General features: G+C 46.7%; 1 protein-coding gene across 2 annotated transcripts in view; it reads right to left on the bottom strand.

Moving 5' to 3' along the window:
- Window positions 1-9,255: 9,255 nt before the first annotated feature.
- Window positions 9,256-22,641, bottom strand: part of nr6a1a (nuclear receptor subfamily 6, group A, member 1a) — a 70,742-nt gene continuing 57,356 nt past the window's right edge. For both annotated transcript variants that reach the window (XM_060053989.1, XM_060053990.1), the window contains 8 exons: window positions 21,960-22,190; window positions 21,317-21,372; window positions 19,708-19,874; window positions 17,905-18,138; window positions 16,498-16,752; window positions 14,699-14,820; window positions 14,343-14,495; window positions 9,256-13,648 (listed from right to left, as the gene is read on the bottom strand). In XM_060053989.1, coding sequence (XP_059909972.1) covers window positions 13,512-13,648; window positions 14,343-14,495; window positions 14,699-14,820; window positions 16,498-16,752; window positions 17,905-18,138; window positions 19,708-19,874; window positions 21,317-21,372; window positions 21,960-22,190 — 1,355 coding nt within the window. In that variant the 3' untranslated portion in view covers window positions 9,256-13,511. The remainder of the gene's footprint in view (window positions 13,649-14,342; window positions 14,496-14,698; window positions 14,821-16,497; window positions 16,753-17,904; window positions 18,139-19,707; window positions 19,875-21,316; window positions 21,373-21,959; window positions 22,191-22,641) is intronic.

Raw genomic sequence — 22,641 nt, 5'->3', positions numbered from 1 at the left:
AAGTAGGGCCTTCCTCGCGATTGTAAAGACAGGAAAGCAAAAATCTGACTTAACATAAAAATACTGACTATATGGTCCTTCGACGTTGTCACTCGATGCGAACCACTTAGATAAAATGTGTGTGTGTCTTTGTCTAGGTTTGTGCTTGTGTTTGCGCGTGTGCGTGTATCTGTATGTTTGTATCTACATGTGCGTGTGTGTGTGTGTGTGTGTGTGTGTGTGTGTGTGTGTGTGTGTGTGTGTGTGTGTGTGTGTGTGTGTGTGTGTGTGTGTGTGTGCTGTGCGCGTGTGCGCGTGTGCGTGTGTGTATTTGTACGTGCGTGTCAACTTGATGGACCAACTGGCTGTTTCTAATACCTCACATATATTGCGCAGGTCCTGGAGGTGACTTAATACATAGTTGCAATCCAAGTTATTCATAATATGGCTTATCTCACTCGACTCGGAGCGGAGATGATAGCGTTGGATGAACACGTAGGTCGTGCAGGACGATTATTTCACATATTCACATATATTTGACACATTTTTTTTTACAATGAATGGAAAACATGCATGCAGGCAACTGCGTAGTTCGTTTCGAAATGTAGCCTAATATGAATGTAAAATGACCAATTCGAGCCGTCAGACGACAAGGCGCCATTTGCGTAATCGAAAGGTAAAAAATAAAACACTTTGATGACGACATCGGCCGTCAGTTTCAAAGATAAATAAATAAATAGGCCTAAAAAACACGTAAAAAACAGTGCCGAGTAGGCTAAGGTCGCTTGCTCAGCTGAATGAGATAAATAATAATATGTGTCTTTAAGTTTGACCTCTGACCCCAGGAACCAGGACAAGGTCCCACATTGAGCTCTCTCCATCATTCTATTAGGGGCGGCCGTCCACAAAACAAACAGCGCGCCCCGTGAAGCAGAACAAGGGGCCGGCAAATGTATAGCCTACACAGGAGACTGCGTGGGCACCGACGGCGGGGCTCCTCGTGTCCTAGCCCGGAGAGTGATGGTCTATCTGTGTTTGTCCCTCCAGAGGTTTGTTGTGCCGCTGTGCTGTGGGTGCCCAGCGGAGCCCTATACCGCCCCAGCTGTCTGAGGTGCCATTTATTATTAATAAAGGTGCGGTGTTTTGACTTCATTTAAACTCTGCCCCGTGTGCCCACCCGGACACTTTCTGCTTGGAAAGCAAAATGCGTCTGATAAAAAAAAAACGATAGCACAGCACTTGCTCTGGGTGAAGTTGTCACGTTTGGGATGGATGACATGGGCCAAGTAGGCGAGGTGCGGATGGAGACCGTGGAGTGTTTTCACAGGAGATGCCCGCTGTCCTAACTGCCTAAGTTGCTCAACATTGTTATTTGTTCACGGGTCGTGGCAGGGGGTTGATTTCACACGATAAGCAAAGGAGAAAGGAGAGGTTCTGCTGAACAGTGTATATGTCCTCATATGTGTCCTTGACCAGACCCAGCAACACCACAACAAACCACTTAGAGAGGGGAAATTAAATAGAAAGACCACAATGCACTGCGGAGAAAGCCCGCCACTGCAGGCTTCCCCCGGTGTCATCTCACAAGGTCGCCCCCCGCCAGGACCCCATGTTTTAATTTGGTAACGGGTTATTTGTTTGCTTATTTCCTCTTGTGGTCGCATGATAACGGGGCTAACAGCCGGTTAGTAACAGACAGGTGAGCGGTTTATCACGCCCCCTGCTGTCCCTGTTGGTATTTAGAACTGGAGTTCAACCATCTCGCAAACACCAACAAGTGCACACGCTGTCTTCGTGTACGCTTGTGTGTGCGTGTGTGTGTGTGCATACTGTGTGTGTGTGTGTGTGTGTGTGTGTGTGTGTGTGTGTGTATTTTTTAGTCCGTCCAGGGCATGGGGTAGTTATTTTTATAGGAGCCTAATAAATGTCCACAACTTCTTGCCCTTGACAGATGCCTGCGATGTTCGTGCGGACATATTTTTCTCAATGCTCTTTTAATAAAACTTCTTTTGTGTTCACAAACAATAGAGGAATGGTGTAAATCTCACAAGGTTACTCAGTCGCAACCTTGCATAATCCGAGGTACATCCTCAAACATGCCCAAACGTCAACAGAGAACCAATTGACTGAGAAGTGAACTGGGCTGTTGGCGTAAATTGAACAGCGCCTGGCCCTTCATTTGTTTTCTCAAAGATGTAGGTTCAATTCTCAGAATGTCAATGTGTGGAGAATCGGAAGGGGATCTCACGACTTTATTTTACGATGATTTTGTAGTGTGGATATATATTGTAAATAAGCACAATAAGTGGGATTCTGTCAATATCGTGATACGATTCGTATTTGCTCTTTATCGGCTTGGTAGGCATAAATGTAGCCTATAAAGGGAGTTTAGGGTTCTCAGTTCTGTGTCTGGCAAGTGGCAACCTTGTTTTTGGGCTAATCAGAACATTAAAGAACAGGATGCAAACTGAAGGCAAAACGCCTTAATTAATTATTTCAACAAAGATGAGGCTGCCTTTAAACCTTATTATTGAAGTGAAACCTAATTATCTCTTAGGGGTTATTATCAAGGTGAAATGCATCAGTAAATGGTGTTCCATCGCAAATCGCTTGCAATCGCACGTAATTCAGTCGAAATTCGTTCAAGCCAATTTAACGGGTGGAGTCTATTTGTTGCGTCCCAAAAACTATGATAATGATAATTACAATGATTGTTCTGATCATAATAAATGTATTATGTATAACCCACGAGAAGCATCCAGTTCTCTGCAACCTTGAAGCACATAAACAGAGATTGTGAACTATGAATTTATTGTTTTATTAATCTGATTCTCTGGCTGGTCATTGTTCTGTCTATCAGCCTGCCTGCCTGCCTGCGTGCGTGCGTGCGTGCGTGCGTGCGTGCGTGTGGGTGTTCGGTGTGACCGTCAGTGCGTGTGTGCGAGGGCATGACACTTTATTAATTTCAAGTTTTCGGCTTCTTCTTGCTTAAAAAAAAAAAAAAAAAAAAAAAATACATCAGGTTGCAGAATGTGCGTTTGAGCGATTTTCTTTAATACAATGTGGGCCTATACCCATACCAGACATGTAAATAAATGCAAGAAAGGAAGCAATTGTAGCAGTTAAATTGTCACTGGAGCAGGTTAGACTGAGCAATAGGAGAGAGAGAGCCAGATAGAGACGGAGAGAGAGAGAGAGAGAGAGAGAGAGAGAGAGAGAGAGAGAGAGAGAGAGAGAGAGAGAGAGAGAGAGAGAGAGCAAGTGAGAAAGAGAGAGAGAGAGAGAGCAAGTGAGAAAGAGAGATGGTAAGAGAGAGAGAGAGAGAGAGAGAGAGAGAGAGAGAGAGAGAGAGAGAGAGAGAGAGAGAGAGAGAGAGAGAGAGCAAGTGAGAAAGAGAGATGGTAAGAGAGAGAGAGAGAGAGAGAGAGAGAGAGAGAGAGAGAGAGAGAGAGAGAGAGAGAGAGTTGGGGCATCTCCAGGAGCTTGTAAAGGAAATGGCGGAGGCTTCAGAGAGAGGCAGGAGGGCCACGGTCATACCCCCTCCCTCCACTCTTCCCCTCCTCCTGCCTCCCCGGACCCCACCCCCCCTCCTGGAAGCGAGTCAGTTGGCGTGGGGTTAAAGAGTGGGGTGGCCGCTATCAGCACCGCGCGCCGGGGGTCAAGGGGAACGAGATGAGAGGGAGAGGTGGGAGGTTGGGGGATTAGGAGAGGATGGAGGGGTCGGGGTGGGGGGTTGGGGGGGGGGGGGACCACACCTGAAGCAAGCCACACTCCAGGAGCGTGGCTTGAAGGACGCGCACTCCAAAAACACGCAGCAGCCCGTAAAAAAAGCAGAGAGGAAGAGAGAAGGGAGCCAGGGAAGCTGACGGCTGCCAGTTGCAGCCTTGACACGGTGACATGCATCCCGCTTGACGTAGATAGAGATACAGCCCGCGCACTGCCACGCGCCAGCGACCGGTTCTGGCACACCTCCGTGTTTACCGGAGGACGGGTTCAGAGGAGGAAAGGTGATGGAATGTATATTCCACTCAAACAGAATCGTTGAGTTGCTGCGAAAAACAAGAGCGGGTTGACGGTGCTGATGCTGTTGCTGGGAGGAGAGGGAAGACTTTTCTGTGTTCCGAAAACTCTTCCCCCGAAGTAAATTGATCGAAGTCGGCGTGGTGGTGAATTCACCAGAGTCATGCTTGGTTCTCAAAGTGCGGCCCGCGGGCCAATGGCGGCCCGCGGAATCATTCCTGGCGGCCCGCAATGACATACATAATTATGTAAGTTATAAAAAAAAAATATATATATATATTTTTTTAATCAATATTAATTTAAACAAATATAAATAAATATAAAGAGAAAATTCGACTCTTTCTAGCTTTCAATTAAATCCTTTTACATTTTTTTGTTTTAATCCGGCTGTACATTACTTTGAAAGGGTGAACCTCAGTTTCATGATTTAGACCTCACTTGACCTCACTCCCAGAGGTCCACGGTGCGGGTGCAATGTTTCTTTTCACCACTGGGATGCTGACGGCGTTTCCCGCCCAAAAAAAAAATTCTTTGGCGGCCCTCAGTCAAATTTTGGGTTCCTAAATTGGCCCTCAGTTGTCAAAACTTTGAGAACCCCTGCTTTAGATGCTTTAAACGTTTAAACCCAAAGAACATAAAATCGTCCTCCTTAAAGAAAACTATGTCTGGAATGAATCCAACGCGTCTTAATGTCCTGTACGACAAGGAAAGTGTGTCAAATTAGTGTTTTTATGTTATTATCATTATATTTGACTATCAAGGTCACATTAGAAAGAGTAAATCAAAAGGTAAGGACATAAACATAATACTTTAGTTTTTATCATGTGCATTCTGCAGGTTAATGTTGTATATCGCGTAAAACAAAACAATTGTGAATTACGTGTTGTATTAATAACATTACTATTGCCACATATAACAACATTTCTACCATCATAAGTAGTATGTCCTAATCATAACCATGTTATTATTATGAACTGCCATGAAGTACCTGTTCCTCGCAAGCAATGGGCTGCATTGATTAAGCGCTTTTCTAACCTGTCGCTGAAGGTGCTTCACAACTATCTCAAATTCACCTATTTATTCACACATCACGGCTGCCATGTAAGGCAAAAGTTGGCTCGTCTTGCATTTAGGGTAAGGGGTCCTGCTTAGGGACACATCAATGCTGGGAGGAGCCGGCGAACAGACTCTCAACCTTCTCGTTTCCAGACCACTTGCTGTACCTTCAGAGCAAGTGTCACCAAGCAGAGAACTGGTAACAGAACTCTGATACAACACAGTCTGTGGTAATACTGGGGGGGTTGTATCCAGGCTGTGTGTGTGCCTGAGTAGGGTCATGTGGACAGTATTTTTAGTGTGTGTGTGTGTGTGTGTGTGTGTGTGTGTGTGTGTGTGTGTGTGTGTGTGTGTGTGTGTGTGTGTGTGTGTGTGTGTGTGTAATGGGGCATGTGGACAGTATTTGGGGGGTGTGTGTGTGTGTGTGCATGTATTTGGGCATTTGGGCAGTATTCAGGGCGTGTGTGTGTGCATGTATTGGGGCATTTGGACAGTATTCAGGGTGTGTGTGCGTGTGTGTGTGTGTGTGTGTGTGTGTGTGTGTGTGTGTCTGTCTGACCTGTGTGAGTGTGACTGGGTGCTTATCACGATGAACACCATGTGATGCACTCACTACTTCTGCTGTCACTCAGACCTGGGTTTATATAACCCCCAGCGCACACACACACTAAACACACACATATATAAATATGAACACGCATGCAGGGGAACACACACGCATGCTACTCACAAGTACAAACACACACACACACACACACACACACACACACACACACACACACAGAAAATACCCTTCCACCTCTGGGCAATGCGTCTTCCCCAGGGATGATCTGTCAGTGTCTGAGCGTGTGTTTATGTATGTGTATTTGTGCATGTGCATGTGTGTGTGTGTGTGTGTGTGTGTGTGTGTGCGTGTGTTGGGGGGGGGGGGGGGTTACAGCCTTGAGCAGGTCTGATTAGAGGGCTGAGTGAGTGGGGGGAGGAGGTGGAGAGACTGAGAAGGTGGGGTGTGAGGGATGTAGGGGGATGTGGTCATAGTGGTGTGCGGGCTACTCTGCACCAGAAGCTTCTTGCTTGGTATCCAGCCTTGAGGTCTCTCCGGGACTAGGTTCACCTCCTCCCAACTTCCTCCACCTCCCTATTTTCTCCCCCCTGAAGTCCACTGTCACCCACATAGGCCGGCCATCTCCCACACAACCTGCACACGGTGGGTCAGTGTGTGCTTCCATTAGCTCTTGCTACTAACTACTATCACTGTTTAGTTAGGTGCTTTTATCCAGAGGGCCTTACAGTCAATCCAGATCCATTCTCACCAGGGAGCAGGTAGGGGTCAGCGGGCATCAATTTTGCTAGGAATCAAACACCACAAACCACTAGACAGCGATGCCCGACAACTGTTGCATCACATGCAAAGTTATTCATGTGAACTGAACTCCAACCGAATATTTTGCTCTCAGAGAAATACAGTTACCTGTTTATGAATTCACAACTCGAAAACGAGAACCATCTCTTCCCAATGTCAAAAGGGATTGACATTGGGTCTTTTAGCAGAGATGAGAACGGTTTGTATGTATCAAAATAAATATAAATACGCATATTATTTTTTTAACCGATGTTGCAAGTTGTTGACTGTGGAGTGCGGGGCGGAAGATCGGAATGACAGAGAAGGCGTCGCTCATCTCGCTGTGAAAGAACAAGTCAACTCCGCAGCCGATACGGTCAGGCTCATTGTATCCTGCGCCTCTTCGCTCGCAGAGCCTCGACGTCTTGAAAATCACCCGTCGAGAAGGGTGACCTTGAGCTCTGGCTATGAGTAAAATCCTTGAATACATTATCTCATTGCTCCAGAAATCCTTCGAAAAGCAGCCTTTTTACCTCTGCTCCGGAGACTATGTGGTCACTGCGGGTCTCATTTCACGTGTCATTTCCCCGCTGTTCTCTGCCTGCCGACTTCTCGATCCGACAGAGACGAATCCATGGCGCACGAAGGTGATGGGGAGGCTGCCGTCGTAGGCTACAGGCAGGAAGCTCTGCGGTAGTGGGAGTCCCCCCTCCCCCCTCCAGCCCCAAGGCTTGTTGCGAGACATTATGGTGTGTTCCAGATGGCTCGGCCACCAGCCTTCCAAGTCGGAAGTCGGGAAATCCCCGAGCTTTCTTGCGGCATTTCTCAGACGCACGCCACCTTTTTCTCTTCATCTCTCGGAATTCTGAGAGTAGGCCGAGAGCAGTGATGTCGCTCTCAAAAAAATGGCTGCACCCGTGAAGGGATTTATTTTCTATGTATTTGTACCACGTCCGTCATTTTAAAGGAGACATATTATGGCGTTTCCACAACAAGTAAACATAGGTATTTGAGTGAAAACATGTATTTGAAGCCGTTTGCTGGAAATAGCTTTTAGGAAAAAAAATCGCCTACCGATTCCCCTCTGTTTCAGTCCCTTCAGAATGCGCTGTTTCTGGTGTCTGTAGCTTTAATGCAAATGAGCTGCTGCCCATTGACCAATGAGCTGTCAGACTGAATCACAGCAGGGAGGAGAAGGGATTGTTGCCGTTTGCGGACTCCTGGAGCTCTATATCTATATAATATAATAATGATAATATTATGTATGGGTATTTAGATAATATTATATCTAATATTGGGGCTAAAAGGTATGTGCGCCTCGGATGATATTATGAATCCTGAAGACTGCGTCTGACGCAGTCCTGAAGACTGCGTCTGACGTAAAAAGGAAGACTGCGTCTTCCTTTTTGTGCACTTTCACAAAAAGGAAAGACTCGTAGTTGGGGATATCTCGGCCATGGTTGAGAAGAACTGGGGGAGAGGAACTTTGGCCCTGACTCTCTGAAGTACATGAACCGCGACTTGGAGGAGAAAGGGATTGTACTCCGGGAGCTGAGATGCCGAATTGCCGCCGAGCTCCCCGCGCCGGAGCTGCCGGACTGCCGCCGAAGCTTCAGTCGCAGTCCGGCCGCCGTCGAAACCGACGGGCCGCCCCCGAAGCCGACGGGCCGCCCCCGAAGCTTCGGGCGCAAACTGGCAGCTCCGGTGTTACACCGAATTCTGCGACCCACCGAAAAGTGTGACCCCAGGGGGCGCTGTTGCACATTATCTGTAACATGCACGTGTGCATTATAACAAAAACAAAAATAAAACATAAGATCTCCGGTGGGTCTTCCTTTTCTTGATGCTAACAATAATTCTAAAGAGCCTTTTACACAGTAGCCTATAATAGGAAATACTCAAAGGTAAATCAGCGTAATTTAACACTGACTAGCTTTTTATGGGTAAAGAAGCAACGGTGAAGGATCATACTAAACGCCCTATCCATTGTATGGGTCTGTAAAATGCTAATCAAATCAATCAAACGTATTTATGAAGCACCTTTAATAAAAAGGTAAATGGTTGGGGGGAGATCTTATGTTTTATGTATGTTTTTTTCATGCCTGTGTACGCTTCAATCTCATGCATATTGCAGAAAATATGCAACAGCGCCCCCTGGGGTCAAACTTTTCAGGGGGTCACAGAATTCGGTACAACACCGGCAGAGTTCCCCCCGCCGGAGCTGCTCATCCGCTGGTCCATAAAATCGTAGCTATGCTCTGATTGGAGGGGAGAGGGGAAGTGGGAGATAATATTCAACTGTGCCCCCTTACTATGTAGGAGGGGGCGACGAAACTGACTCGCTCGATTGGTAACATTAGGCGGGGTACTTACAGAGATTCATATCTCACTCAAAAAATCATGCAGACATTTTTCAAAGTTGTATGCGTGTGGGAGCACCAGAGACCCAAAACAACACCCCAAATCCCAGGAAAAGTGTTATTTTCATCATATGTCCCCTTTAATGCTCTTACACACTTGATTACATTGCCACTTTATCCCGGTCACCAATTTATGCATTGCACGTGCACATGTGCGATGTATTGCATCGCACATGCTGCGCATGCAAAACAACATAAATTTGTGTTTGTTTTTGAGCTGGTTTGCTGAAGAAGCTAATGCAACAATAAATAACGACTAGCCAATTTCATGACACAATCACAAAGTCGAACGGGAACGCTATAAGTGCTCCGAGACCGGAAATAACGTCACAATTGCAACTCGGAAGGCTTGTGTCCGAGGCATCTGGAACACACCTAGCCTCACAAAAAGAGACCAATGAGTACAAACAGAAAGAACGATGAAGACGAGGGCTCCGGTACGGTTGCATACGCTCACATTTATTTGGTTTCAAGTCCTTAAACATTCTAAACATGCTGTATAACACATACATCACATTCTTCACAGGTAGTTAACGTAACGAGAGCAGAGACAATAGATTTTTAGAAAACAATCTGGTTTAACAGTTTGCCTGTTTACAGATGAGGTTGACGGTATGGACATTGTGGTTTCTTGTTTCCCTGAGAAATGCACTGATTGGTCTGTTCTCCGTCGCCCCCTGGGAGGTCAGAGGGGAACGACAGCACCTCGGTGCGCTGTGCTACGCAACACTTGCAGGGCCAGGCGGGCGAGGGAGGAACAAATAGCATGTACACACAAGAAAATCGCAGGTTTTAACCAGAATTACATTCTCAAACACTTTCAACGATCACAAGCAGCATTTGACCAGAGTCTAAATATAGGATCCAGGTGTTGTGGTTTGTCCAATCTCAACATAATGACATAACCTCGTCATGGCCGTTAATACACAGCACACCAAAGGCTGTGCTTCATCTTGTGGTGCACATAGTAAACACTAGAGGAGTGGAAACTAGAGGAACACATAAAACATGATTACGGAGATTACGAAGCTGTCGTAGCCAGAAAAAAAATACGAAAATAATAAAATGTTGATATTGTATAAAGAACCTGAGCCAACCGGCTAGCCTGAAGTAGCAAAATAAAAAAAATAGGCAGTGATATTTTTCAAAAAGAGATCTAAAAAAAACAAACTGTATTTTTGAGGTCACTGGGTGAAATTGAGAGACAGAAAATTAGAGTACATTTTGCGCAATGAAACCAATAAATACGATTTAAAAAGTTGAACAAACATCTATTTGAAATTAAGCAACATGAGATAACAAAAAAGAGGTAGTTTCAGTAAGGACACACTGTAAAAATGTGAATCTAGAAAGATATATATTTTTTTATTTCTTCAGCGGGTGACAGCTAAAAGTTTGGAGAGGTGAGCAGTGGTGGTTTGGACTCTACAAAGGGAGAGAACCGCCCCATAGAGACCCTGGATGGGGGACATTGTCTTGCCCGGCATCAGCTGTCGCTCCACAAAGAGACACGAAGGACAGCTTCATCTCAACCATGGAAGTCTTCACAAAACTAAACCTGTGACTAAGCCTCTAAACGCAGTGTCATTGGACAACAATGGAAGCCTGCAGTGCCAAGACAGGACACATGTCTTGTCTGCGAGTGGCCCCGTTTCATTATTGGAGGGGATGTTGGCGATGAGAGAAACGTATGAAGAACACCGGCTTTGTGTTGAACCATCGCTGCCAGAGTGGACCGGGTCTGGACCTCGGAGTATATCTCCCTAAAAAATGTTTATTCCCTGAGATAAGAGAGGCCCCGGGGCCGGCATGCGAGCGTGTTCTCACGTGCGTGACCGTGTTGTAACCTGCACGTTCCAAACTGAATCGGGGAGCCGAACCCCCTCGTGTTGTCTTTCAGACTCATCGTCGTCAAGTGAAATTATGACACCAGCTCGAACAAGTATTTGTACTTTAAACGATTCAAATGTGGGAGTATAAAAGGCTCCATGTATCCCAAGGCTGTCTGCATTCCTCACACACGGCAGCAGCGCTGCACTCATCCATAGCATGAAGCAAACCTCGCCGTTTTCTTTGACTAAAGAAAAGATAATCAATACAGGAACACTTTCAGGGTGCATATGGGACAAATGGAATGAGTCGTTATATATATATATGTCGCAAAATGTTCAGAAAAGAAAAATTGCAAAGATAGGTTTTTTGTCTTCACTCACGGGGAAAAAAACATAATACATGATATAAAAACAACAACATTCACAATAACTAGGTACTTGGAAATGTAATAAAAATCAAACCACAATATAGAATCCACATGTGGAGGGTTAGGCGTGGCGAGAATAAGAGGAGACAAGGGTTCAGGTTGCTAAGGCTGGAATACACTGTGGTACATAAAAAGGGATATTACCGCTCTGGATGTCACCACGGACCCCTTATCTGATCCTGTCTCACACCTCAAACACCATCCTCTTCCACCAAACAAAACAGAAAACCACATCCATAAAACATAAACCAAACAGCAACCTTTGCAGACACATGAATTGTGTGGGAGTGGACACATTCTACGTTAAAAGAAAAAGACCTACCAATGTGCTAGGCTACTACTACATGTACACCAGTCAGGATGCTGGGTAACTCCCCGAATGCAACACATAACACTCACTTTACCCTGTTTTAGACGCAGGTCTACAAAGACCAGAGAGAGAGAGAGAGAGAGAGATAGAGAGAGCAAGAGTGAGAGAGAGAGCAAGAGCAAGAGATGAATAGAGGGAGAGGCAGAGAGAGAGAGCAAGAGAGAGATGGATAAAGGGGTAAGCAGAGTGCGAGAGAGAAAGATGGATAGAGAGAGATGGATGAGGGAGAGGCAGAAAGAGAGAGGCAGAGAGAGAGAGGCAGAGAGAGAGAGGCAGAGAGAGAGAGGCAGAGAGAGAGAGAGACAGAGAGAGAGAGAGATACACACTAGGTGGGCAGTGTCCGAGGTCGCACTCCAAGGCCTCGTAAAAATCCTGACTGCATAGTGTGCAAAATAAAAAAGTCATTTGAAGAACTGCATTTGTGGGATAATCTGTGTTTTTCTTTTGACTGCACATCAAACGGTCGCACAAACTCACGGAAACGGAACAGAAAGCAGAGGAATTATTCAATGACAAAAAGAAAAAAGAAAGACACTTCAAGTTCGTTGAAACAAATCATCTCAAACTTCCAAAAATAAGAACCACTTCATATGGCTTCTTTTTCTCTGAAGAATTAAACATTAGATTGTGCATATCTGCGACAGAAGGTGGAGCTGGAAGATTTCCCTCAGCTTCCCCCCCGTCAGACACGATGGAGTCCCCGTCTAAAAAATATAGCAAACCCATCGCTCTTTCATCCCCACCTGCCTATCCTGTCAACACCGCTGGAAACCAAGAACCAGGTTTATTTGTTAAAACCAAGTAAATATTGAATAAAAAACGAATTTCATTGAAAATCCAGTATTTAACTATTTTAACAAACTGTTTCTCCCAGCTGCCACCGTGGCCGGTTCACACCACTGTCCAAAAGGGAGCATGTGCTTTTGGCCACAGAACTGGACCCACTAGGACCCTGCGTGTCAGGTTCCAGATGTGTTTTAAGGTGTGTGTGTGTGTGTGTGTGTGTGTGTGTGTGTTAGTGTGTGTGCGTGTGTGTGTGTGTGTGTGTGTGCATGTTTGAGAATTCATGTGCGTGAGGCGGTTATGTGTGCGGGTGAGTTTGCGAGTTTCAGGGAAAACTGCCTAGTGGGATCCAGCAGTACACTTATCTGTCCAGCAGAGGGCGAACCCCCCTGTTCCAGACACAAACTGATTTAGCTTCTCATCTCCATCCTTCGCCGATAACAAATCAATACTAAGAGCTGATAGCTCCAGACCCATCGATGGGCTTTTGAAAAATAAAAATAAAAAGCATTGCATAACACTTTGGTCAAAAAGCGAGGCTCATCACCATCATTAGCCTCCACCGCTATCAAGTCTTAGATCCCAAGTCTAATGATTGTAGAAAATACCCGTAACACTCCTTAATGGACGACCATCACACACAAATCTAGACACAGTTCATTCACCTCAGGAATCTGGAGACTGAACTGAGTGATGTTTAGGACGCGCTAGAAGGCGCTAAACCCCATCTGTAAATAAGCCGTTTGAGTCACCATCTAAATAGGGACTTATTCTTTGGTTTCTAGGGGCTCAGCCTTTGATTGTGGCGCCAAAGCATTAAATTGTGGTTCTTAAATTCACTGCTTTCCTATCTTTTCTCTTTTTCTTTGGACAGGGCAACTCTTAATTCCTAACTTCAAGGAAAGGTACCTGAATATAACAACTAACATCTTCCTGAGGTAGTCTTAACTCTCTGGCGCACTTCCGTCGGCCCGACCAGACTAAAATACTCCTTCTTGCACTAGGAGTGGCAACACCACGCATTGAGCACATTGGATAAACACTTGTAAACTCCAGACCAACGCATCCACGTGTGCGTCCATGTGCATTTGGTTTCTCCAGAAGCATGTGCACAGTGTAAATCAGCATACATTCAGCTCTGTCGTGTAATAAATATATAAAGAAAACTAAATACTAAAAATTAGCTGCTAGTCACATTCAGAGGAGGGGTGTCGGCGTGTCTCCCCCCCCCGAGCAGAGGTGGAGCTCCGGGATTGCTCAGGGGGGCGGGGGATGGGGGGGTTAGTTTCCAGGCAAAGGCCCAGTCACCAGGCAGGGCGGAGGCCCGGCCCTGTAGCTGCTCAGGCTGGATTTGCAGGAGTGCAAGACTGCTTTGAACAAGAGGGGCAGCTGCTCCAGGGGGACGTTCACCAACTTCCCTGAAAGTGTCCACAAAACATGAGGTTAGTTTCACTTGTTAGCTTGCATGAGTTTGCTCCACATCTACGTTCGAAGGTGAACTAAAGAGGCTGAAAGAAAACATTAGACAACAAAAATTGGGTTGGTTTCGTCCTGTTTAGTTTAAGCCACGTTTCCACCCCAAGTACCCGGGTACCTTTGGACCGAGAGTCTACTTCTGCATGTCCGTGGTGTCTTAAAGACCCAAGAAGATTAGTCAGATAAAGGTCCTTTAACACCAGGAGCGTAACAAATAAATGACACAAAAAAGGGAGAAGAACACTTTGCAATAAGATGCAATGAATGCATGAGAGGATGGTTTTACTGCATTTCGACATGAACATTTTGCATTGCGTTAGTCTGCGGCTGAAGATGTTTAAAAATGGTGGCCGAATTACAATGATGCGAGTAGCCTAAACTTCCCTAAATGTTCCGTGCTGCAAGACCGAAACTTAATTTGCAACTAAATCCCTGCAAAGGTTTTTCATTCCTGGGTGTAGTTCCTGTGGTGGAAACGCGGCTTTACATAAACACCCAAAGAGCTAAGAACACAGGCATCCACACGGCACAGCTTCACATTTAGTTTACGCAATTTTATTTGACATTTGCAAATTTATCCGACAAAATGACAAAATGTGACAGGATGGACCCGTGCGTATTGGAGGTGTGACTTACGCGCAATGCAGCGAATCTCAGGCAGACACATCATGATCTCGGGGAAGCGTTTGGGCTGGTGGGGGTACTTGTACTCCGTGTAGTCCTGACACACGTACCAGTAGCGCTTGTTCAGCTGCTCCAGCTGGGACACGTTGGTCAGGCCGCGGATGTCTGGAGAAGGACCCGAAGTTAGAAAGGAGGAGGCCTGACTTCGCAGTCATATCTAACATTGCATCTCCATTTCTAAAACTTAGAAATATATAAACCTTTTTTGTTTTGGTTTCAACCTAGAGCTACACAGGTCAGCTTCAGTCAAAATGTACCCAGCCGTCTGCATGTGTAAAGGAGAGGTGAGCACGTGTGTCCGGCCTTACCTTGGTTGAGGAAGTTGATGGCTTTCATGCAGGCGTACTCCTCGTTGCTGACCTTCAGCTGGTGGAATTTGCGGAACAGATAGATCAGCCGCTCCATCACCTCCATACCCTCCTCACTGAACCTAGAACCAAGAGAGAACCGTCAGAACACGCACACAGACAGTGACACACACACAGGGTTATGACTATGAGAGACCGCTTTCTTATAAGCTACAAATATTTGATGTGCAATTTTGCTACCGAAGAATACTGACAATGTTTGAAAGGTGTCTCCTGTTTGTTTGAACAGACTGATGCCCAAGGATTTGTAGCCACGAGGAAACCACTACTTATCACCGTCAACTGTATTTTTGGGTTTATGTTTCCAATCGAGTTTCGTTCTATACAAACCATTTTTGTTATAATGTGGCTATCCTGAACAATACTACCGTAACAAACAACTGGGGATGAATAGAGTCTGAATCTATTGAACCGTTCCTGACGTGGTTTTAATGAGCAGGAAGGAGATGGGATACAATAGAGAGACTGTTCTCTCAGACCGTCGGACCCAACCGGGCACAGGTCCAGAAACTCAGGTTCACAGGAGGAGCTAAATCACACATTTAATGCTCAAATTACCTCACAATCTGGAGACAAATTGACCCAAAGACCTCAAAACGGCCCGTAAATCTCTCGCAAAATTAGAAGAAGGGTTATCAGATAACTCATATCTGATTAACAGACCTGACACGCATACACCCACACACAATTTCAAACACACCCTTCTTGCCAACCATACACACACTCCCTACAAACCACACAAACCACCTAACACATATACACACACCCACTTACACACCCACTTACACACCCACTTACACACCCACACCATAAATGCACACCCTACGAACACATATACATTTACCGGTACATACACACACAAATACCAACAACACACACGCACACGCAGACTCCCAACCAAACACACACCCTTCCAACTACAGTACACACACACATCCTCTGAACAATTCTCCACCCAACACACCACCCTCTCATACACCCAACCCCCCTCCGCCCTCATCCGGCCTGGGCCGGAGGTGTATTTCATTCATCAGACGGTGCTGGTCAGCGCTCCGGGACCCTCCCCTCTACGGCTCTCTGGACCCCCGCCAACCACAATAAGGGCGCTGCCATGGGAATTATTACATTACTGCTGCGCTTTTACTTTGGAGATACCGAGCCGGCCCGAGCAGAACAGATTTCTGCTCCGCCATCTGGGACGCTCACCTCCCTGTGCTCTGTGCCCCGCAAAATATATTGAGTTGGCATAGGGCCGCGGCTGTGAGACAGAGAGAGAGAGATGGATAGAGAGAGGCACTCATAGTGTCTCTCTCTCTCTCTGAAGAGTGTGTGTGGGAGATGGCTCCAACGGAAGGGAGGCAGGAGTAATAGAAGTCTGGATGAGAAACCTGATCTGCTCTTCCCTTCGTTGCGCTTCGTTCACACGTTGCTATAGCGTTATAAATATGCGTATACTATTAAACATACATCATAAATAGAGGCAATAGCATTCTTAACAATCGTGCAGCTTGTAGGCTGATGGAGCCCTAGGTATCTAGCACGTGTGTGCGAGTGTGTGAGTGTGTGTGTCTCTGATCTCGCCACAGTTCATACATCAACTTAACCAACTAAAATATATTTAATCCCACTATCAACCCTACATCGGACTTCTTCATCATTCCAAAGCGACTCAGTGAATATATTGATGGACAGGCACACACGATCACCAAGGCCCACCCACCCGGCCCGCCCTGCCTCACCCCTGCAGCTCGTCGTCTGACGGCGTGTACTTGGCGGTGACGTCGGCCAGGTCGCCGAAGATGTGCGCGCTGTAGATGGTGAGGCAGGACAGCAGGATGAGCTCCTGCCAAGTGGAGCTCAGCAGACAGGTGTAGTCCTCGATGGACAGCTCGCAGAAGAACGGCAGCTTCTTGATCCACGAGATCTGCCTGAACAGCAACTCGTCGGCCAGCCGGCAGAGCAGGGCGAACAGCTCCACCTGGCTCACCTTGTACCTGCAGGGACAGGACCAGCAGCAGGCAGGGAGAGAGAAGAAGAAGAAGATCGTGAGGATAGATGCAAAACAAATACATTTCATGGAAGGTTTTGTGAAAATGTGTTAGTGTTCGTCTCCCTCTCTCTTGTCACCCCCCGCCCCCCCCCTAAAACTATAAACGAAGCGAAAAAATACATATTCAATAACTATCCTTCTAACATTATGTAACTCTTGTGTTGACACCAGAGAGAGGAAGAGCACGAGCCAGAGAGAGGAAGAATAAAGAAACAAAGAAACACTTTGTCACACAAAAATGTATGGTGGATGTAAGCTTCGAAAGGCAGTCATCGTTGGAATTTCCTGTCTGGGATTTCTAAAGTACACCTAACCATGTTGTGATGTGGTATTTAACCATCTTTAATAGGAATTATTTGGAAACAAATACAAATCAATTAAGCTTCCATTCATTTCCGACGTGAAGAATTGAGCGTGGACTTGTTGCTAAGGTTACCTTGTTACCCCCTACAGACCCTTTCTCAGTCAACATCATGATCACAAAGCATTAGCTTGAGGCAAAACAAAGCAGAAACACCAACTATCCAAACTATGTCTTCTTGCTGTGTGGTTGAGTGCCAGGAGTAAAATATTACTGTTGTAGGTATGGACGTCTTACTAAGGTTCACCATGTCCTCCTAAATGCTCCATTTACAATAACCATAGCTTCATAGAACTAATAGTATATTGCATACAAATATGTTAGTCAGTCTACAGCAAAGTAAATAGTAATCGTCGTTTAAAATGGAAAACGTCATTTCCATTACATATTTTATGTATATTTTATGTTTGTATGCCAACGTTTTGCGTCGGTGGATCTGAGAGGGGTATTAATGTAAATGGACTGTATTCATGAATCATATATTTTTTAGCCCTTTACAATAGTGCCCAACATTCACCCATTCACACACCGACGGCGGCGTCAGCCATGCAAAGCGACAACCAGCTCGTCGGGAGCAGTTAGGGTGAGTAGACCTCGACACTCGGAGGAGCTAGGAGGAGCCCGGGATCGAACTAGCAACCTTGCGGCTACCCGCCAAAAACGCTCCACCCCTCAGCTACTGGCGTGAAAACAAGTGAACCATGCAGTGGGAACGGAAGGCGAACGTGTTCTCACCCGTCCTCTATGAGCATGGGCGTGGCCAGGGGGCTGAGGTCCTCGGCGGCCACCAGCTGCAGCACCATGGGGTGGGACTGCGGGTAGAGGGAGCGCGGCGGGGGGGTCAGCAGCCCCGACTGCGCCGCGTAGCTGAAGAGGTGGGGCAGCAGCTGGTAGTGGGTGCTCATGGACGTGTTGATGTACTGCTCCCTTAGCGCCGCCGCCGTGTAGCCCGTCATCTCACCCGACCGGCTGGGTGGGTGGAGAGAAAGGTCAAAGGTTAGGCGCGCTTTAGACTAATCGTGGGACCGCCGAGCGATGGTTATACACCGGACTTTAGACAGGCTCGCAGTGTGGGAGGAGCTGGGACGAAGGAGGCGGGGCCCAGGAGATTATCAACTGCTCTTGGTCGTTTAGGAACCTGGGAAATGTTGTTCTTCGGGATTCCTGTGATGCCATTAGCCGGTGGCGTAGTCACCACAGTACCGAAGTAGCTTTCAATTCATCCATCTCCATCTATATCCATCTATCCATCTCCATCTATATCCATCTATCCATCTCCATCTATATCCATCTATCCATCTCCATCTATATCCATCTATCCATCTCCATCTATATCCATCTATCCATCTCCATCTATATCCATCTATCCATCTCCATCCATCTATCCATCTCCATCTATCCATCTCCATCTATCCATCTCCATCTATCCATCTCCATCTATATCCATCTATCCATCTCCATCTATATCCATCTATCCATCTCCATCAAAGCAATTATCCATCCATCTAATTCCATCTGGATGGAATCAATCGAGAAGTTGCATGACGTTTACTTACCGTAAGAAATAATTAATAACATGCATGTGTATAGAAGCTCTTATGCATACGACTGAAAGGGCTTTAAGACGCTCCTTCAGTTTTGCTACACCCAACATCCACCCACCCACCACCTAAATCAAAAGGCCCACATAGCCGAGACACCCAGGTCAGGGCATTGGCATGCTGATAATTCCGGCTGCATTTCATTTACAGATTTCATTTGATTAGAATCACGACGGGGGGGGAGGAGGGGTTCTTCAGCTATCTGTTATCCTGGCTGCTGGGGGTGTGTTTGTGTGCATGTGCGTGTGTGTGTGCGTGCACGGGCGCGGGCGATAAAGGCCATGTTTACACATCGAGTGATCAGAATACACGGCATGAGCAGACAATATGTGGCCTTGGCAGGCACACAGACAATGCACGTCGCTTGCAGATAACAGCCGCATACTTCTTTATTTCTGCTGGTTTTTATTTCTTTCTTTCAATAATTTTGCATCGTGGAGAGGGAGAGGGAGTGGGACTGCGTGTGCGTGCGTGCGTGCGTGCGTGCGTGCGTGCGTGCGTGCGTGCGTGCGTGCGTGCGTGCGTGCGTGCGTGCGTGCGTGCAAGAGAACTCACTTGGAAAAGAGGGTGGAGGGGGGAGGAGGGAGGAGAAGAGGGAGAGAACTCACTTGGAGGAGAGGGTGGAGGAGGGAGGAAGGAGGGGAGGAAGAGAACTCACTTTGAGGAGAGGGGGGAGGAGGGAGGGGAAGAGGGAGTGGGAGAGGGAGAGAACTCACTTGGAGGAGAGTGTGGAGGGGGGAGGAGGGAGGGGAAGAGGGAGTGGGAGAGAACTCACTTGGAGGAGAGGGGGGAGGAGGGAGGAAGGAGGGGAAGAGGGAGAGAACTCACTTGGAGGAGAGGGTGGAGGGGGGAGGAGAGGAAGGAGGGGAAGAGGGAGAGAACTCACTTGGAGGAGAGGGGGGAGGAGAGGAAGGAGGGGAAGAGGGAGAGAACTCACTTGGAGGAGAGGGTGGAGGCGGGCGAGGGCTGGTTGCCCTCGGACGCCCCGTTGCTAGGGGAGCTGTGGTCGCTGTCTCCAACGTTGCGCTCCACCCAGGTGTGCTCTGCCGCCTCCTCCTTGAACTCCTGCCCCGACATGATCCTCTCTATCTCCTCCTCCGAGATCTGGTGGGGGGGGGGTGATGAGGAGGATTAGGGAGAGAGAGAAGACAAAAGAGGTCAGAGAGAGATACAAAACGAGGATGAGGAGCTACAGCGGACTACACAAAAGGCGCAAAACGTCTCTGTAGAGGGTGCCGACCATTCTCTGAGAATAATTGTGACATAACTACTCGACGCGTTGTGTACGCAGTCCAGCCAACGTGCTTGTGTTTGGAGAGTGGTATTCACCCAACATTGTCGCCTGCTGTCCTGTATGTTATGTACTAGACGCTGACGACGTCATGCTCCACGTCCCGCTCTAATTACAAAACGCCAACACGGGGCCAGAGTCACGTCGCTTTTGTTTGGTTCTTTGGTTATAAAAGCAAAGCCAGCATGATAACAGATCTTCTGTTAAAGGGGCTAGTGTGTGTGTGTGCGTGTGCGTGTGTGTGTGTGTGCGCGTGCGTGCGAGTGTGTCTTTGTGTGTGTGTGTGTCACCGACCAACGGAAAACTGAGCGGAGCAAGGACACGAAATAAAGAGAAAATGAATGACGGGGCACCATAAGAGTGTGTGGGATTGTGAGTGTGTCCACGTGCATGCCAGAGGGTGTGCTTGTATGCATTTGAGTCTGTGTGTCTCTTGAGGGTGACAAGGTGTGTGTGTCTGTTTGAGTGTGTGTGAATGCACATGTGCGTGTATGGCAAGATCGGGCTATGGGTTTTTAGTCGTTACGGCTAAAATAATAGAACCTTTGCCGTTCCATGCAAAGACAAATTAAAAGGGGACCAAACGCATAACAAAGACATTAGCCTGCTAGACCAGGCGCCACGTCTCTGCTCTATTGCCTCAAACCGGGGGTGGGGCTTCAATTCAAGCATGTAAATCGAAATGGCAATTAATGACATCAGGGTCCCCTTCATTCACGACAAAAACCGAGAAATTAATAGCTTACTTAATAGCTTTTTTTTCTTGCACTTTTTGACTCTGCAGGGGAGAAATATAAAGAAGAAAACACACACTCTCTCTGGATTGTGTGATTATGACGGTGTTGAACCCAGTGTCCCTTTGTGCACGTGGAGACGTTGGCTGGGGGGGTCACGGGGTGGTGCTGGTAAAGAGCCTGGCTGGGTTTGTTCTGAGCCATAACAAACAGTGTTCTGAACATGGATGCTCGTGGGTTCGGTTGGTTGTTGAGTCATAACCACCAAGCACTTTCACAAGCAGCCACGGCAAGCTCCTATGTAAATATGGATTAATTATTAAATCCACACAGTGGAGGGAAATGTGTGTTTATTTGTTTAGGAAACCTGGATTTTTTCCTACCGTTTTTCAGCCTCTAAAAAACAGGTGAAGTAAGTCACAGCTAAACTTCATGATGATGGATTGTTTATGAAATGAGTTGGGAAATTGTGGGACATAAATGGGACGTGTTCAATGTTAAAATGTTGCAGTTGCCATTACCTGAACTGGACCGATGCTTTTGTTTCTCCCACCTGGCATACCATCTTCTCTGATTGCTTTAAGATAAAACGTCATACAAATCAGAATGTTGAAATCTTTCATCACACACAGCAGGGCCTAGAGCTCCACCTAGTGGACAAAGTAATGAAGCCTTCACTACGTTGAGTAAAACAATCTATTGTATTGCTTTGCCACTAGGTGGGGGTATATTCATACACATGAGATGGGATGTCTAGATGCAAAGTCAGTTGGATGATAAATTGTTGCGGCCTCCATTGATTCTCCGTATGAATGCATTCAGCATGTAGTGACAGATTTAGATCAATCGAAAAAAAATGACCCCTTGGCCTTATTCACATGTTCATCAGCACAATGACCAGACGCTTAGTTTTAAATGAAAATAAAGACCAGGATAAAGGGGAGCCTAGTACAGTCTACCACATCAAATTGGGAGAAGAGTCTACTCTTGCTGAAGGAATTCATATTAAAATAGTTTAGAAAGGAGTCTGTTGCTCAAAGACTGCTGGCAAATAATCATTAAAATAGTGAGAATAAGAGCGTCTCCCTGAATCACTAAGTAAGATGGGAGCCTTTTGCTGAAGGACTAAATAGCAAAATAGTGAGAATAGGAGTGTCTCCTCACCTTTCCGGTTCATGCCCATCTGTAGACACTTGAGAAGCCGGCAGTATTGGCACCGGTTGCGCTGCTTGCGCGACATCTCGCAGTTCTTGTCGCGGCTGCAGCGGTACACGCGTTTGTTGCAGATGCTGCGCTTGAAGAACCCCTTGCAGCCCTCGCAGGAAATGATGCCATAGTGCAGGCCTGTGGCACGGTCGCCGCAGATGAGGCAGGTACGCAGCTCAGCCGAATCATCTGTCACGAGAAAAACGCAAACACACACAACAAGGGTGTGAATATCGGTTCACGTAAACCCCTTGATTCTGGATTTTTCACAGGGAAACCTGTGATATCAAACATCCTCTTTTTGGATAACTGGTAAACAACGACAGTGTGTAAATCGTTTTATTGCTTCGTTATTAACAGAAGATGTGGCGACAGGACTGAACCTGTAAAGGAACCGTAAACGTGAGAAAACTACAGAGCTGTCACATATGGCTTGAAAAAAAAATGATATTTATTTTACAATTTTCAGCAGTGGGGCTGGGGTGTGTGTGAGGGGCACCATGGTGATGTGTGAGTGCTCACTGCTGACGAGCGCAGCCGCAGAGAGAGATCTTCGTGTGATTCTGATAGGGCTCGGGTTCATTCACGATAAAAGAAAAATAAGAAGGCACAGTGTTTTTGCCATTTAAGCAAAAAAAGA

This window comes from Gadus macrocephalus, chromosome 6 (genome assembly GCF_031168955.1).
Source record: "Gadus macrocephalus chromosome 6, ASM3116895v1".
In the NCBI taxonomy this organism is placed as follows: domain Eukaryota; kingdom Metazoa; phylum Chordata; class Actinopteri; order Gadiformes; family Gadidae; genus Gadus; species Gadus macrocephalus.
Note: the sequence above shows the minus strand (reverse complement) of the source record. Positions and strands in the feature narration are given on the sequence as shown.